The sequence below is a fragment of the Mastigoproctus giganteus genome, chromosome 10 (genome assembly GCF_048544385.1).
Source record: "Mastigoproctus giganteus isolate SK-2022 chromosome 10, ASM4854438v1, whole genome shotgun sequence".
Taxonomy (NCBI): domain Eukaryota; kingdom Metazoa; phylum Arthropoda; class Arachnida; order Uropygi; family Thelyphonidae; genus Mastigoproctus; species Mastigoproctus giganteus.
Genome location: NC_143584.1, coordinates 92,500,651 through 92,517,343, shown reverse-complemented (window position 1 = coordinate 92,517,343; position 16,693 = coordinate 92,500,651). Strand labels below are relative to the sequence as shown.

The following is a 16,693-nucleotide window of genomic DNA, read 5'->3' as shown; positions in this document are numbered from 1 at the left end:
AATTGTTGAATCTAATGCTAACAATACTAGTCTTAGTTCTATTAAGAGGACTAGTAACAGATTGATTTTACAATCTTATGTAGAAACTTTGCCTATTTCCATTGCTATTGAAGCAGCTATCATCAAGTCTAATATTGCCACATCTTTGTTCTTGTAATTCCTTCAGGAGTTACAAATATAAATCACAAGGAACTAGCCCTTGTTAGATGCAAGTTATTTTGAATTTGATATGGCATTTCAAGACCATAAATTGCCTTCAAATAAAGCATGGATAGCATCTCCCCTGCTTCAGGAGTAGTTACTACTTAATATTGGAGAGTAATTTGGCCTTATTTTAATGATTCTTTACAGTGCACCAGACCTGTAACCTGGGTTCAAATAAGAACCTTTAGAGAAATATCATTAAGAGCCTTGCTCTTAATGATATTTCTCTAAAGGTTGACTTCTAATTCATAACTACTTTCAGCTGCTAACATACAAAATTAGTCCTAGGAGACTAGAGTACCTCTAGAAACACTGGTTGCCTGAAGGAAATCAGCTGGGAATGATACAACTATTAGAAGTGGCCAGTTTGATTTAGGATCCTGTAAACTTCAATTTCTTAGAAATATATATGAAAGTAATTCAAATGAACCAACAGAAGCAAAGTTAAACTGGACAGAGTCAGTTTTGAAAATCACAATGAACTAGGTGTTAAGCTCTTTATAGCTTGTAGAATAAACTTCCTTTCTATTGGTAGTCTTGTTCAGCATGCAGAACTCATCACTTATAGCACAGATAAATATCTTAAGTCTTCTTAAAGCCTGACTTTACAATAGAATTTAATATTCTCTAGTATAGTCAGTTTTGCTTATAGCACAATTTTGTATAACTAAATTAATGAAATGCTATACAGATTCCAGTTTTGCTTATGAGAGAAATTCTTTTAATAACTTAATGCATTGCTTTATGCAAAACAAATTCCATACAAACCTTAAGGTACATCTTGTAACCTCAAATTGCCTGTGATTTGAACAGATTCCCATACTAAGAAAATCAGTGCAACAAAACTTAGATTAAAACTTTACTTGCTAAAGGTGAACAAATTATTACTTGTCATGGAAACTTAATTCTGATGTTTGAACTTGGTCTTGCCTTTTTTACAGGCAGTTCCAAATAAAGACTTCTCTTTCATAGATGGAGAAAAACAAATAAATCATCTTAATGTAATAGGAGATATTCTCCTGGAGCAGACTATAAATATGCTTGATTTGTGGAAAGATGTTATCTTACTAAATAAAGAACAGCACGTGTCAGGTGAGAATTTTTGGTAATTAGTTTATTACAAACTTGGCATTAAGTGAATTCTGTTTAATAGACTGTCCAACTTTTTAATGGACAATAACTCTTATTGTCCACTTATAAAAACTTCCCTGCATAGTAGATAATTTTTCTGTTTACCTTGTAAAGTCCAGTTCAGTTTTTATTTATTTAAAAAATCTAGTTGGATAATAGTTCTATCTATTTCACTAAATGCTTTAGAACAGTAGTCTGAGATTATCATTTAGTTTGTTTGGTAAATGGAAACCTTTTTTTTATTTCACCCTTCAGCTTAGAAAATATCTAACTGAGCAAGATAAACTAAGGAATATTAGTTTGAATTAACTACATGTCAATTTTCTTTACAATTGAGGCTGTGCACTCTTGCATTATGATGCAGTAATCATCTGGACAGTTCATTTGGTATTTTGGCTAGCTGTGAATTTCAATTTTTTTTGTCCAGACTACTTTTTTCTGTAGTAAGTGCCTTTCTGATTTGGTTATCTTGACTGTGCAGCAGGGAACCAGGTGTCCCCTGGCTGGAAGCTGTCAGGTGCTTGCACTCAACGTAACACATACTTGCCAGCCTTGGCCTTTGCATCTTTGCAGATGCTACTGCAGTATATAGGGGAAACTCTGCAGACTGCAATTAAAACACAATCCTTGTGCATCCTTTGCAGGGGTGTCAGTTTCCACTGCAAACTTTGATTCAGGAACATTTGGATCTAGAAATTCAGTAATTCTACTTAAAGTAATTTGACACTAAGTTTAGACAAATGTCAACTACTTTCCTTTAAGAATAACAAGTTAAACTTGAGATTCAAAATGCCTTAATTACTCAGCTAATATTTAACTATATTCTTCAAAGACAATAGCAGATCCTTGTGCCAAGAATGTAACTTGTTCAGGTTGTTTTTTGATTTGCTTATGGATCTAGATGGAGAAAATTCTAACTTGCAGGAGTTCTTGTTCAGTAGCAATACTTTTTTGCCTAATTTCAGTCTGCAGTCTTTATTTTGTTAGTAGGTTCCCCTATACAATCTTTAAACCCATGTTCTCCAATATCACTCCCTATAGTCTGGACACTTGATCTCATAATTCCACTTGTACCCTCAATAGGTATACAATTTGCCTTTTGACACACACAGCATATCTGACAAGTGCATAAGTTTCTAGAGAAACTTCTCAAATGTTTAAAGATCCTCTGGGCAATAGCTCCATTTTTGGAAATCTGCTGTGACATTTCTCTTTCTTCTATCCTTGGAGGTGCTGAAGTAGGACCCAGTCCTATCTAATAGGGCCCTAAATAACTTAAATTGTTGGCATTGTAATGCATATATTGTCCCAGCACATGTGTATAGGAATTTTTTTATGCTGGGGCCATCCCTATAAACCCCATCAAGGAAAAGGATACCATTTATTTCCACCTCTCAGGTAAACCAAATGAAAGAGGAATAAACAATTAAAAGTTGAATTATAATGGCAAATGTATGCATTTCCATGCACACATGGAAAGGTAGAATAGACATTAAATTCTAGACTCAAGCTCTTCCATGTTTTAGTTGACAAAAATAGTGATAATTGGAGAGCCCATAGCTGTACTATAAACCTGCCTATTATTCCTTGATACAACATAGTAGTACTAAAAAGGTATAATTTGCCACCAGTACTATAGATATCTTCCATACTAAGGTCTCTTTCCTTAAGGTGTCAATACTCTCCAATGCCATACATGCTTGATGGGTTGCATGTGAAGAGGGACACCACATTGAATGACACCATAGCATGTCTTTAATTACCCAAGCATATATAATTTAAGTCTCTACCATCTTTGATGGCAAAATTTGATTATTCTATAATAGGAGAGATGGTTAGAAATATGGACCACAAATGACAATTGGCTTAAGCAGGATCCCTAACTTATGAAATTTTGTAGGCCATAAATTCCAGGCAACTGCAGCATGCAGTACCAATAGGTCTCCTTGGGAATCTTCCTGGTATTCAGCCAAACCTACAGGATTTTTTTGGTATATTGTTCTAATCCTACCAAAGGATTCCTATGAGTAAAGTTGTCCTATCATTTAACACTTCCAATTTTATTGAGGATCAGTTTACCTCTTGTTCTGCAGGTAGGACAACAGTGTTTCATCCTGTCTTTAATTCCTTTTCTAAGCCTTTCTCTGGATTATGGTGAAATTAGGTGCTACATTAGCCTGGCTCAACCACCTAAGTTCTAGTCCATATTCCATTAGTTATGGTGGCCAGTAACTTCCTTGCTGCTTTTTCAATAAACATAGAAAATTTTCCATGTTGTAGGGTTTGGGGAAAACAATAGTTTGTTATCAAACTTTATCCTGTAATATAATTTTTATTAGGTTTTGATCATGTATGGTTGGTGTATTCCATTGCAGTTATGAGTCAACTTTCCCAACCCCAAAACCTATTTAACCATTTTCACAATCTGTCTACAGCAGATCATGACTTGCTGCTTAAATAAACAGCATTTGTATTGGTTAACTTTGTATTCCAAGAACAGCTAATGAAAGCTTAGCTATATTTCAACTTTAAATTCTTGACTGCTATATCACATTGTCTTGAGTGATTCAAAGTACTCAGGATGACAGGCAATAACTAAATCAAGCCTTTAAAGATTTAAACAAGATAACATGTTTATCTTGGTGGATCTAATTTAACACTGGTTAACATTTCAGTTTAGAACTTCATCTGAGTAATTCCCTGGCAGTAAAACTTCAGGTGAAACAGTTTAATTTAATGCTTGACATTTCTTATGCCACCTAAAACTGCAAAGTTTAATTCTATAAACTTGGTAACTGTTCTACTTACATTAATCTTAAATGTTGCTTTTAATATTTTAAAGCAACACTTTCATTTTAAATGAACCAGTGAATCTGATCAAATTCTGTGGTTTATAGGTTACTTAACTTTCACAACTTCACTAAAAGTGGAAGGAAGTGCTGGTATTGAAACAATAAATGGAACAGTAAATGGAATAAAATTCTCTGAATTAGAACAGAATACAATTCTAACAAATAGAATTCTTCAACATCCCCAGCCAGTCTTCCACAAGAGATTTAGCTCTTTAAGAGGTAAGTAGTCTTATTCAATTTGGCATTTCTTTCATTTTAGAATAGTTTTGAACTAGCCAGAACCTATAAATTTCTATTTAGTTACTTCTGGGAAGCATAGTATACCACCATATTAATGCCCAGATTTAGGTAGTTAATGTAACATTTTTAACTACTTAAATCAAGTTTAAGTAAACTTGCAGGCAACTTGTATTAATTAGTAACTAAATTCTTTAACTAAATTTAGTTAATTCTTGTGGACATCTTAGTTTATACTATAGTCAATTCTTATCTAAATTAATTTCTATAACTAGATTGGCAGTCAGTGTGTACCAAGTCAATTGTAAATCCATTACAACTTAGGGCTAACCACACTAAATTATCAGGATCTCGATTCCCAAAAGCTGCAGAAGTAGTACTTTGACTGCTTTAATGTGACATTAGCTAATACTTAATGTTAGCTGAACTTTGATTTGGCTAATACTCAGCTTAACTGAGTAAGTTTTTTACAAGATGTCATTCAGATTTGAGAACTCTACTTTAATGTTCATGCATTGTAGCTAATGCTTAACAATAACTGGTTTTTTTTTTTTTCCACAGAAGAAAATATTGAAATTGTGACTAGCTTAGTACAGTCACTTTCTGCTTAGTGCTAAAAGTATCTTTACTGTAATACTAGATATTGTTAGCATTGTATCTAAGCTTCTAGAAAGATAAAATGTCCTTCTCCCTTCAGTTACTTTTTTTTTACTTAATGTAACTTTATACTTGGGCAAATTCTCTAATCTATTAGCCAAACTAAGGCTTTGGCATTTCTCAACTTTTTAACAGATCTAGGTTTAACCTAATTTAATTTCATTAATTTAATACTTTCAGTTGGCAATATGATTGCTATTGGGAAAGTAAATGGAGTAAATATTGAACACCTGCAAAGACGTGCTGTCAGAGTTGATATTCCTCAGAATATTACTGGAAATAAAGATTTTAAAGACCTTATTCAGCTGAGTGATGTGCGTGCTTCTCAGTTAAGTGGAATAGATTGCAATGAAATCTTTAATGATGTTGTTCAACAAAATACCATTGCATCAGTTGGAGGAATTAAAGCAATTAAGGGGTAAGTACCAACTAGATCTTTTATCTAAACCTTGGTTTTCCAATAAGTGTTCTAATGCCATTCAAGATAATGGTACTTGTTGCAATTGGCTCCTATACAAATTGCCAGGTTAATTTTCTGCCTATGTTAAAGCTTTCAACAATTGTAAAGCAATTATACTAAACTTGATTTTAAACAGGATAATAATAGAAAACTTGCATGTCCAAACAGTCAAGCATGCTGGCCTCTAGCTAAAGCTATTTGCTGCAACTTGTTTTTCTGTACTCATTTGTTACAACTTGATGTATATCATTGCCAGAACTTGTTGCACCTCCAACCATTTCCAGTGCACCACTCAAGACTTAGTCTTCCATCAAAGGGATGTTAGAATCTGTAAGCAATCATGATTCCAAGAAAGCTCTGGTATTTCTCACATCCTGAGCTTACTCCTGTTCTGTCACCTTTTTATGACATTTTTCCTTCTGCTGGAAGCTGTCCAGTGAGTTCCTAAGAGTAACTAATCCTTTCATCCCATTACACATTTCTACTTATTCCAAAGTAATATAGAAATCTATTAAGTGCCAACTCCTAAACTATCTTAACCTATCCATGGATGCAGTCTGTACTGAGCCACCAATTATAATATACTAGCTTATGTTACCCATCTGTGGCATAAAGATTTACATTTTTTTGTAAATGGGTATCCCATTTTCTCTACCCACTCACTATGGGTGATGGGCTTTAATGTCTCCAGTAATGCTGGTGTTCCCAACTTTCACTTTCTAATTTTAATCTTGTAAATTAATGAACTTCCATTTTCAGTAACCTTGTCTTACACAAATAATTTCAACTTAAATATTATTAGAATTTCATTAAATACTGATCTCTAGGCAATTCCCAGTCCTATCTAATCTAGCAAAAAATCATTCTGCTCTTATGTTTATCTTAAGTGATGCTCAGTTTTCTAGACTAGATCACCCCTTCTCTAAGGGATTATCATGACTTATCTTCATATAAGCACATCAAATATTGCTTCATCTCCATCTAAAAGTTGTATTTTCTGTTCTCATACTTTACTTTTTTACATTACATTTTTTACATTACATCTCATACATTACTTTTTTATTCTGAACCCCTACTCATGCTGTACAAATTTCAAATCAGCTTTACCATGGAATATTGTTCCCACATCTAGAGTGGTGCCCCATAATCTATTGTGCTTCTAGACTCCAAAGAGGGCAGTTATTGATCAATCTCTTACAAAGTATCCATTGTCTTAGATGTTTTTACTACATGCCTTTTCTATAGATACTTCCATAGTTTCTCCCTCCTTTCCAAACATGTGCTACCACTCAACATCCATTTATTCTAACTTGAAACTTATAGAATCAACTTTTTCATTTATCCCTTCAACTTTTTTGGAACAAACCTCCCTTCACATTTCCTGAAAATGACAATAACAAATTAATGTCAATAAGTATCTTCATATTCTCACACTTCAGTCTATACATGGTGCCAAGTACTATAGTTTCTGAAAACTTGTTTGGGGTTTCATCAAATTCTAATCCATTTAAATAGTGTTTAATGCTTTTAAGTGGATTGAGGAAGAACAGTTACAGAATAGGTGTGGAAGTTTGCCTTTAGTCAGTGAATGGTTGATTGCTAGAACAACTTCCATGTGTTGTGGAAGTTTTGATAGTTGAAATAAATTAAACAACTTGGAGCCAATGAGTTAATCTGAGTTAGTGGGGGTGCCTATGAAGGCAGTAGGAACCTATATGAACAAAAGATGTGTTAATGCAAATAAGTTTGTTAATGAAAAAAATAAAGGAAATGCTATCCTCTAGACAGTCTAGTGAACTTTACTAAATATTTCTTCAGTAAGAACATGACACTCTCTCAGAATTACTAAATTCTAATACTGGACACTTCCCCCCCCCCATGTAATCAGCCATTCTCAATAGACAAGTTAACTGTTCTGACCACATTGACAAAGCTCTTTGTCAATGTGGTCAAAGCTCTTTGTCAAAGTTTATTTGGGATAAATGCTCCATTAAATGATTCTAAAACTTGGTGAGAAACCTTTACTTATTTCTATACAGAACTCCTATCCAACTGCCAGGTTCTATGCTATTTGTTTTTTTCCCTAACTAGTTGCATGAGAGAAACCTCAGTGGTTAGCAATAAATTATCTTGCTTCTTGGACACCCAGAACTTAAGCATCCATCAATTGGCTTTTTGGAAAGCCAGATAAACTCTAGTTTATTAAAAATAAACTACTATTATGAAAACCTTCCTTTACAATGAACATATCATAATGATATACCTTGATGGAAAGCATGACAACTTCAAGATTATCATATTGAAATATCTTCAACTATGGTGAAAACTACTAATAAAACTTCCCGAGGTGGAGACCCTTTCAAGTCAAAGCCTCTTCAGATATGAGTCCCACAGGGCCCAGTGCTACTATTTGCCATAATAATCTATTACAACCTACATACCAGATGTAGTGCAAATATATGCAAATGATCTTGCTATCACTTACAGAGCATGCATAAATTGAGGCTACTTCAGTGCACAATAAATAAAATAAATTTGCACCAAGAATAAGTGCAGAGTCAAAATGTTTGCAGCAAAGGGAGAATGCATCCTGATCCTGAAGTCTTAAATGGCCTGATACCTCTTACATCTAGTACCCTTCTTGGAATAACTCTTGATAAAAAAAATTGCTTTCTAGATCTTTAATCTTTTGTACACAGTCTGAAAAAAAGCTATAGTGTAATGTGGGGTGCACAACCATCATGCACTACTACATTTATACAAAACCTTGATTAGACAAGTGGCACAATGGTGCCCCATTATAGTTTAGGGAGACCAGTTGCTCTGAACTAAAACTTGATTCCTTATCCTACCATATCCTATACCAACTGTAAATCTGCCATTAAACATCACATTGACAGACCAGCTGAATAAACTGTTTCCAATCTAATGCCATGGAAATAACCAAGTGAAGAATGTAAAAATAATTCTTTCAAGAATGTATTAACCTCATTTAACACAATTGTATTTTGTCAAGACAAACATCTGTAGAGGTTCATCTGCTTACTGTCACACCTTGCTGTAAGTGCATTTCTCAGAATGTGCTTGTCTTTATCAGACATTCTTTTAAGAATATTTATCAAAATAGTAAAATTACTTTGCATTAACAGTTAATTTAGTTAAAACCTTGTGGCAAAAGAGCCATGAAACTTGTGCTGTATTTGCTTGCAGCGTAGCCTCATTTTGTGTATAGCAATGGGCAAACTAAACTTGCTGCTTAGTGTACTCCTCCCATTCTGGGGACATCCCTGTTCTTAATTGCCTTTATAGATTATAAATCATGCTCCAGTGAAGTAATTTCATTTTTGAATGATAATGTAAACTATCAACAATTTTAATTAGTTTTAATGCCCAAAATTACATATTACTAGCCTTTAACCTGTACAACTTATAAATGAAAAATAAGTCTGTACAAACAACTTAATTCATTCTCAGCCTCCTTGTGTGCTCAATTACTAATAGTGTAAACAGTATACTACTCCTATAATTGTATATGTCCATATTTTGCAACACTTAGCTCTTTATATACAGTTTAACTGGTTAAATTGTATGCCATTATATATACTCTGATTTAAGACCCTTCATTTTTATCAGTAGGTTGAAGACTCTAATAATTTGAATCTGAGACTTCAAAAGGGTCAATGCAGTATAGGTAATGGCACACTTTAAATACCAATTCTTTTGCATTGAATAATACTTTGGAAACATAATGCAAAGGAAACTTGTCTGCTAGTTAAGACAAACTAGCAAACCTAGTCTGCTTCATAATAAATCATGTACATAACCATATATAGTTATGACTAATTTGCTTTATTTTTATGTAGCAATGAACTGTGCCCTACTTGTTTACTGGTAGCAAACACCTCATTTACCAGGATTAGTTTAACTTTGGTCTTGAGCTTTACTGTCCTTAATGTTGTGACTACATTTATGCTTGTTACAGGATTAGTGTTTAAATTGAAATGGATCTCAGTATTGAGTTCTGATTTAAATATAATATTGAAATCAATCATCCTAGAATTTTAATATAAGAACATGGGATTCAAAAATAGTTCATTTCTGGTTCTAATCAACCAAGGATATTTTTATTCCCAAAATAAAATGGGTGGACTCAATTTTAAGTGACAACCACCCCCTTAAACTAAGCTTTCAGTATTATCTTAAACCTTAAATGTATAGTGCTGAGTTAATTGAACTAGATTATAAGTAAAATTTTTTCTTTACAGAGATGTTTATATAGGTAATCTAACAGTCTTGGGCTCTCTAAATGGAATCAATATTTCAGAGTTCACTTCTGTTATATGGAAAGAAGGAAGGAAGCTTATTAAAGCCAAGATTTTCTTCAATCAACTACTCTCATCTGGTGAGTAAAACTGCTCAGTTTCTCCTTAGTCTTCAGCTTGAAGCAATCTTATTTTGACCAGAAAATTTCACTAGAAAAGTGAAACATTCACTTTTCATGAATAAAATGCTATACTCTAATACTAACAGTATGGAAGTTGAGTTCTTCCTTGACTGTCTGCATGTCATTACAGATCCTTTAATGATCCTAATGCAAAAAATCAGTTTTACTCTAATTTATTTCATTCTACAAGATAGGTTCAATTGCTTAGCTTCATGTTTCAAAAGCTTGATATAAGAAAATAAATTCTGTATTTTATTAACTTAATTCTTTAACCCTGGACTACCACTTTCTTCTAGTTTTTTTTCTTAGATAAACTTTTTTAATACTTCTGAATAAAATGAGTAGCATGTGCTTCCTCAAGCAACAGGAAAACACTTTTGCTGATGAAACTTAGTATTTCATTGCCTCATAGGACTTATTTTGCTTCACCTTTGCAAGCTTTGTCTGGCATAATACTACATAACCATATATGGAATCTAGATGTATTTAGACATGTCCATGCTTAAACTTCACTGAAGTTTATAGCTGCTGACTGCTATACTTGGAGGAAAAGCATATGGAACTTCATGAAATATTTCAGTAGCAATTATACCACATTTTACTTGTAATTTTTTTTTCAAAACAAATCTTTTTAAATAGCAAAGTTTCTACTTTTTTTTTAACTGGAAAGATTTCTAGTAAAAATATTACTAGGAATCTGCACAATATTGCCAACCTATGCACTTAATTACTTTAATATTGGCCCTTAATTCTATATCTTTGTCAGCACTTATATATATATATATATATATATATATATATATATATATATCTCTCTCTGAATTAAAATAAATATGATTTTTAAAATAAAAACATCAGCCAGTAGTACGGCAATAATGCAGAACGAAACGCAAAATAATATAAAATAAACAGGGAAGGGAAAGTAGAGATAATAGGACAAAAAGGTAGTCTATAATCCCCTGTATAATTTAGTCAATTAAGTCATTAAACCCAATTAATAAAACATGATGTAAATTTAAAATAATGCCAATTATAAATAATTTAGCGGAACCCCCTCGAAGGTACCAGTTCCAAAAGACGTGAAATATCACCAAAAAAGGTTTAAAGAAACTACCAAAAAACTAAAATATCAAAATACTGACCATCATGTCCCATATCGACAGAGGACCACGAGGCCAATAATGGTCATGGAATCGCTGCATTTCAATCGTCATACAAATCATCGCAAAGGCAGAAATATCAAAGAACCAAACCACCCCTCCATTCTCCGATAGATCAACCAATGCAGAGGATTTGCATGGCGGTGGTCCTTATGCAGCAAAAAATAATCTATAGAACAGACAGCACTCTAGATCAGAGCCACACCACTGACATAATGCAAGCTTAACCAGCTTATATAATAGAAAGGAAAGGAATAGCCACACACACACACACACACACACACACGATAGCCATTTTTATTACTTTTGCCTAACTTTTACCTCATATATATGCTGAGGGACCTCCCAGTGATGCTGCTGGCTCTACAGATTAGTGTTGCTGGTATCCAGCTCTTGCACTTGTGATTGAACAACAATCACTGATTGCATCAAAGAAAGCCAAGAATGAGGGTAAATGGGCAGAATAAAGACATTACTACAGCTTTCCTAGTAAGGCAGCTGGACTGCAGATGCTTCCACTGTGAACTCTACCTTTTCTCTGTTTAGGTTTATTCTATGTTGTAATCACTAGAATCAAAAGTATTTATCATGTGCTGTAACCCATGAACTTTCTGGAAAGGAGTAGCCTTGTCAACAGCCCTACTTCAATATACCACTTGTGCCAAGATGGGAAGTCATGTTAGTCCACTCAGTATCAACTGGCTGGCAAATCTGCTTGTTAGGGTCAACTGTACTCCAATAGATCTTGCTTTGTCTTTTTGGACAGTGTAAAGAATTGGCTATAGTATCTAGGTAACTCTCATTCCACTTACACTCCCTGATCTTTTGCATGCTACTTACCAAACACTTGAAAGCAAGACAATCACTTGCCACTCCCAATTGATACCACTTGTCATTTGCTGCCTGCAGTAGATGAAATCAAGAGGTGAAGGAAGCAAATGAAAATATGATCTCTGATATTTTTTCAGAGGAAGATATGGACCATTTGTTAAGTGGAACTGAGGTTCCCCAACCCCATGCTTAGATACTCTACCCTTTACAGAGTACCATGACAGAGGCAATGTTTTAGTGTTGAGTTGTTGGTGTATTTCTCTGGTCATTTAATCACCAGGACCCCAAAAGTGGGGTCCTGGTGAGACCCCACTTTTTCCATTCTTGCCTCAAGAAGGCAGGCTAGATGTAGTAAGAATAGGTCTCTTACAGGGCAAGCCATGGGCAATGCCTGAGTTTGTCAGTGAGGGTCTAAGCAGAGAAACTCTGCGAGTGGGAAGATAGCAAGGAATGAGGAACAGATGAAGATAAAGTGGTCAAATTGGGGGCCTCTTAAAATAATTCTACATCATCATCATAATCATCAGCCATTTTCAATCCACTGCAGGATGAAGGCCTCTCCAGCAACTTTCCAGTTCCTTCTGTCTTGAGCACTGGCCATCCATTTACTACTCAAACTCATGAATTTCATCTATCCATCTCTGCCTTTGTCTTCCAGGTTTTCTTCTAGCTCCTCTTGGGTACCATTCTGTTATTTTCTTAGTCCATCTGTCATCATGTCTTCAAGCTATGTGTCCTGCCCAAGACCATTTTAGTTCTTTAGTTTTGATAAGAATGTCCTTTACTTGAGTTTGCTGCCTAATCCATGTGTTTCTCTTCTTATCTAACAGTCTGATTCCCAATATGATTCGTTCCATTCTTCGCTGTGTAGTTCTCAGCTTCTCTTCCATTCTTTTGGTGAGTGAACAAGTTTCACTTCCATAAGTCATGGTGGGGAGTATACATTGGTTCATTATTTTACGTTTCAGACAAATTGGGATATTGCTCCTCAGTATGTGACTATATTTCCTGAATGCTATCCATCCAGAATTTATTCTTCTCTTGACTTCCAGCCATTTATCATTATTACAGCTAATAACTTGTCCCAGATAAGTATATGACTCCACCTTTTCAATTACTGCTCCTTCAATCATTATTTCCCTTTCCGTGGCATACTTGTTCATCATTACTTTTGTTTTAGCCATATTCTTCTTTAGTCCAAAATCCTTACTAACTGTGCATAACTGATTAAGATTTTCCTCTAATTCTTTGGGATCGTGGCTTATGACCACAATGTCATCTGCAAATCGTAAATGGTTTAGGTACTCTCCGTTCACATTGACTCCTTTCTGCAACCAGTCTAATCTTCTGAAAGCTTCCTCAAGGGCAGCAGTAAACAGCTTTGGAGATATTGTCTCCTTGTCGAACTCCTCTCGATTTTAAATTTGCTACTGTCTTTGTCTAGTCTAATAAAGGATGTAGCACTCTCATATTTTCTTCAAAATCATAATATATGGAGTATCTATGCCTTGTCTTTCCAGTGCCCGAAACATTGCCTTATGCTGTATGGAGTCAAATGCCTTTTCATAATCCACAAATGCCAGGCATAATGGTGTTTTATATTCATTTGCTTTCTCCATTAGCTGTGATATTACGTGAAGGTGATCCATAGTTGAGAATCCTGTCCTAAAGCCAGCTTGCTCTTTCGGTTGATTCTCATCAAGTATTCTTTCTAATCTGTTAGTAATGACCCTTGTGAACAACTTGTAGATATGGGATAACAAGCTTAATTGGTCTATAATTTCCAATTTCTGATTTATCTCCTTTCTTATGCAGCAAAACTATGATTGCATTATTCCACTGCTTAGGCATCACACCTTTTCTAATGCACTTTGTGAAGAGCCTTGCCAGTTTTTGTGTTATGTCTCTTCCTCCCAATTTTAACAACTCTACAGTAACTTCATCTTCCCCCGGGGCTTTCCGATTCTTCATTTTCTTCAATGCATGTTCTACCTCATCAGGAAGAATATCGGGTATGTCGTATGTGTTGCTACTTTGCAATCCATCTTCCCCACTGCTGGTATCATTCCCTCGCTCCTTGTATAATTCTCTATAGTAGTCTTCTGCTATTTGAATTATGCCTTCTCTGCTGTTTGTAAGTACACCATCGCTATTCAGTTTCAGTATCATTTGTCTTCCTGTATTACTGCTCATGGCTGCTGATTTAAATCCTTTGTTTTCCCTTAATGCTTGTTCTACTTTTCTTGTGTTAAATCTTCTTATGTCCTCTCTGAGTCTCTTTCTAATGGCTTTGCATAACTCAGTATACTCAATTTTCTCCCTGTCAGTGTTTTTCTTGCTCTTCATTTGTCGTCTTTAGTTCATGACAAGTGTTTCTTGACTAATTTTTTCTTCTTTGGATTTCTATTTCCCTATAGGTTTCTTGGGCTTTATCACTTTCAGAAAGTTGTAATATTCCTCCTCAATATCTTGGTCCTGAGCAGTCTGCAGAAGCTCAAACTTGTTCTTAAGTTCCAGTACATACTGCTTTTTCTCCTCCTCTGTTATTTCAAAGACCTTTGTATTATTTACTTGAGTCAGTTTTTTTCCTTTCCTTTCCTACATCTATATCAAGTGTACATCTTACCATTCTGTGATCACTTCCAACATTTACCTTATTCAGGACGGTAACATCATTCACAATATATCTTCTGTTAGTGAGGATGAAGTCGATTTCATTAGTTGTTAATCCATTTGGACTCTTCCATGTCCACTTTCTGTTCACCCTTTTCTTGAAAAAAGTGTTCATTACTGACATTCCTTGAGATTCTGCAAATTCCACAAGTCTTTCACCTCTTTTATTTCTTTCACCAATTCCAAAATTTCCTATAGTTCCTCTTTCTGCGCTGTTTTGCCTTTTTCCAACCTTAGCATTGAAGTCCCCCATGATAATAGTGTAGTGGGTTTTCTGCTCATCTACAAGACTCAATTTCAGTGTACATTTCTTCCTCTTCATCATCATGGCTCGATGTTGGTGCATAAATCATTATAATCTTTAGCTTGTACCTCTTAGAAATCTTGAGTATTAGTCTTGACACCCTTGGTGATGTACTTTTGAATTCCAAAATGTTGTTTTTAAAATCTTTATGGACCAGAAACCCAACTCCACCTTCACTCCTTTCACTGTTTCCATTGGTGTACAGCAGATTTCCACTTGATAAACTTATAAGTGATTCATTTCTTGTTTCAGCCAAACCAATGATATTCCAATTCACATTTTCTAATTCCTTTTCCAGTTCTAATATCCTGTCTTCACCGATGAGTGATCGTACGTTATAACAGGCACAAGTTCAATTTCTGTGCATGGCAGCCTGGTCGTACCCAGAGATTCTTAGCACCCTCTGCTTCCACTCTGATCCTCTTGCTGCCGTAAAAGGGAGAGTGAAAGCTGCTGGGGACTGAGGGCCATTTGTATTGTTGTGCTCTCATTGCTGGAGGGTTTGGTCTTTTCCTCTTCACGCTGACCAGGCATCTTGAAGAGAACCACTCTACACGTTCGTTGCCACCTAAGTGACGTAACAGGACTTACCATCAAGGTGGTGTGCATGAGTGGATTTTAGGGAGGCAGGCCAACCGGACTTCTCCTAAATCTTCTGTAATAGAGAGATATTGGATCCATCAGTGTTTTAGGCTGAGTGTCTGATAACACACAGGATACCTGTTCCCCTCTAACCCCCAATGCAATTTTTTATGCATTTTGGGGCAGATTGAATAGTAGAATAACATTCTCACATCTATCCTTACATTCATTATACAGACACTGCATAGTTTACATAGGTGATGTGATATTTACATTTATATAACTTAACCTGCAAGAATAGCTAATTAGTTTTATATTTAACTCTTTTCATTATACATATTTAGGGTACAACAGTTGATACTAATGGGACACTCATTCCCATTTTTCACACACTTATCCCACTCAATTAGATCCTTGAATAGGACCACACATTTTTTCCTTTAGGTTAAATGGAATCATTCCTCACCTAGCATAAGATACACTGTACCTATATTCTCACACATGTATATGCACTCACCTGGACTTGCACAAGTAAAATTCTGTACAGATTATCACATTAAGACTTGCTTCTGCTCTTATGTTCAATCATATATCCATTTATAATTTGTATACTCAGATAACAATAGACATGAAATTTTATATTATGGTTAGTTATATAAAATAATTAGTGACTTGACATAAGACAAATCTAGAACATAACTTTTAACCACAACTTAAAGGTGTTAAAGAGTGGTGCAAACAGACCTGTTAGTTTAACTTATTTTCCTGGGAAAATGGAGTCTGGTTAAAGAGGTGATGCAGGATCACCTAGACAACTGTAGTAATAGTTTAGACCCAGCATGGGTTTGTGAAGGGAAGTGTTGTCTGGCCAATTTGATTCAATACTATGATGTGGTTGCAAAGGAATTTGATACAAAAAAATTGATATCATACTTGGATTTCAGGAAAGCTTTTGATTCTATTGCACATGAAAGACTGCTAAATAAATTGGAGCAGTATGACATCAAGGGCAAGTTCCTACAATGGATAAAGGGATGGTTGAGTGGGAGATGGCAGTGGTAATAAGTGGAGACTGCTCTACTTGGACTAATGTTTTAGTCCCCCAGGGTTTGGTGCAGGGCTCATTGTTGAAGTATTTATCAATGAAGACATCAGGCT

The 16,693-nt window shown here is 34.9% G+C and overlaps 1 protein-coding gene across 1 annotated transcript in view; it reads left to right on the top strand.

Moving 5' to 3' along the window:
• Nucleotides 1–9,951, top strand: part of LOC150079156 (uncharacterized) — a 35,544-nt gene extending 25,593 nt beyond the window's left edge. Inside the window, exons 7-10 of the mRNA XM_090382973.1 lie at nucleotides 1,146–1,296; nucleotides 4,233–4,406; nucleotides 5,262–5,499; nucleotides 9,807–9,951. Coding sequence (XP_090239099.1) covers nucleotides 1,146–1,296; nucleotides 4,233–4,406; nucleotides 5,262–5,499; nucleotides 9,807–9,951 — 708 coding nt within the window. The remainder of the gene's footprint in view (nucleotides 1–1,145; nucleotides 1,297–4,232; nucleotides 4,407–5,261; nucleotides 5,500–9,806) is intronic.
• The last annotated feature ends 6,742 nt before the right edge of the window (nucleotides 9,952–16,693 follow it).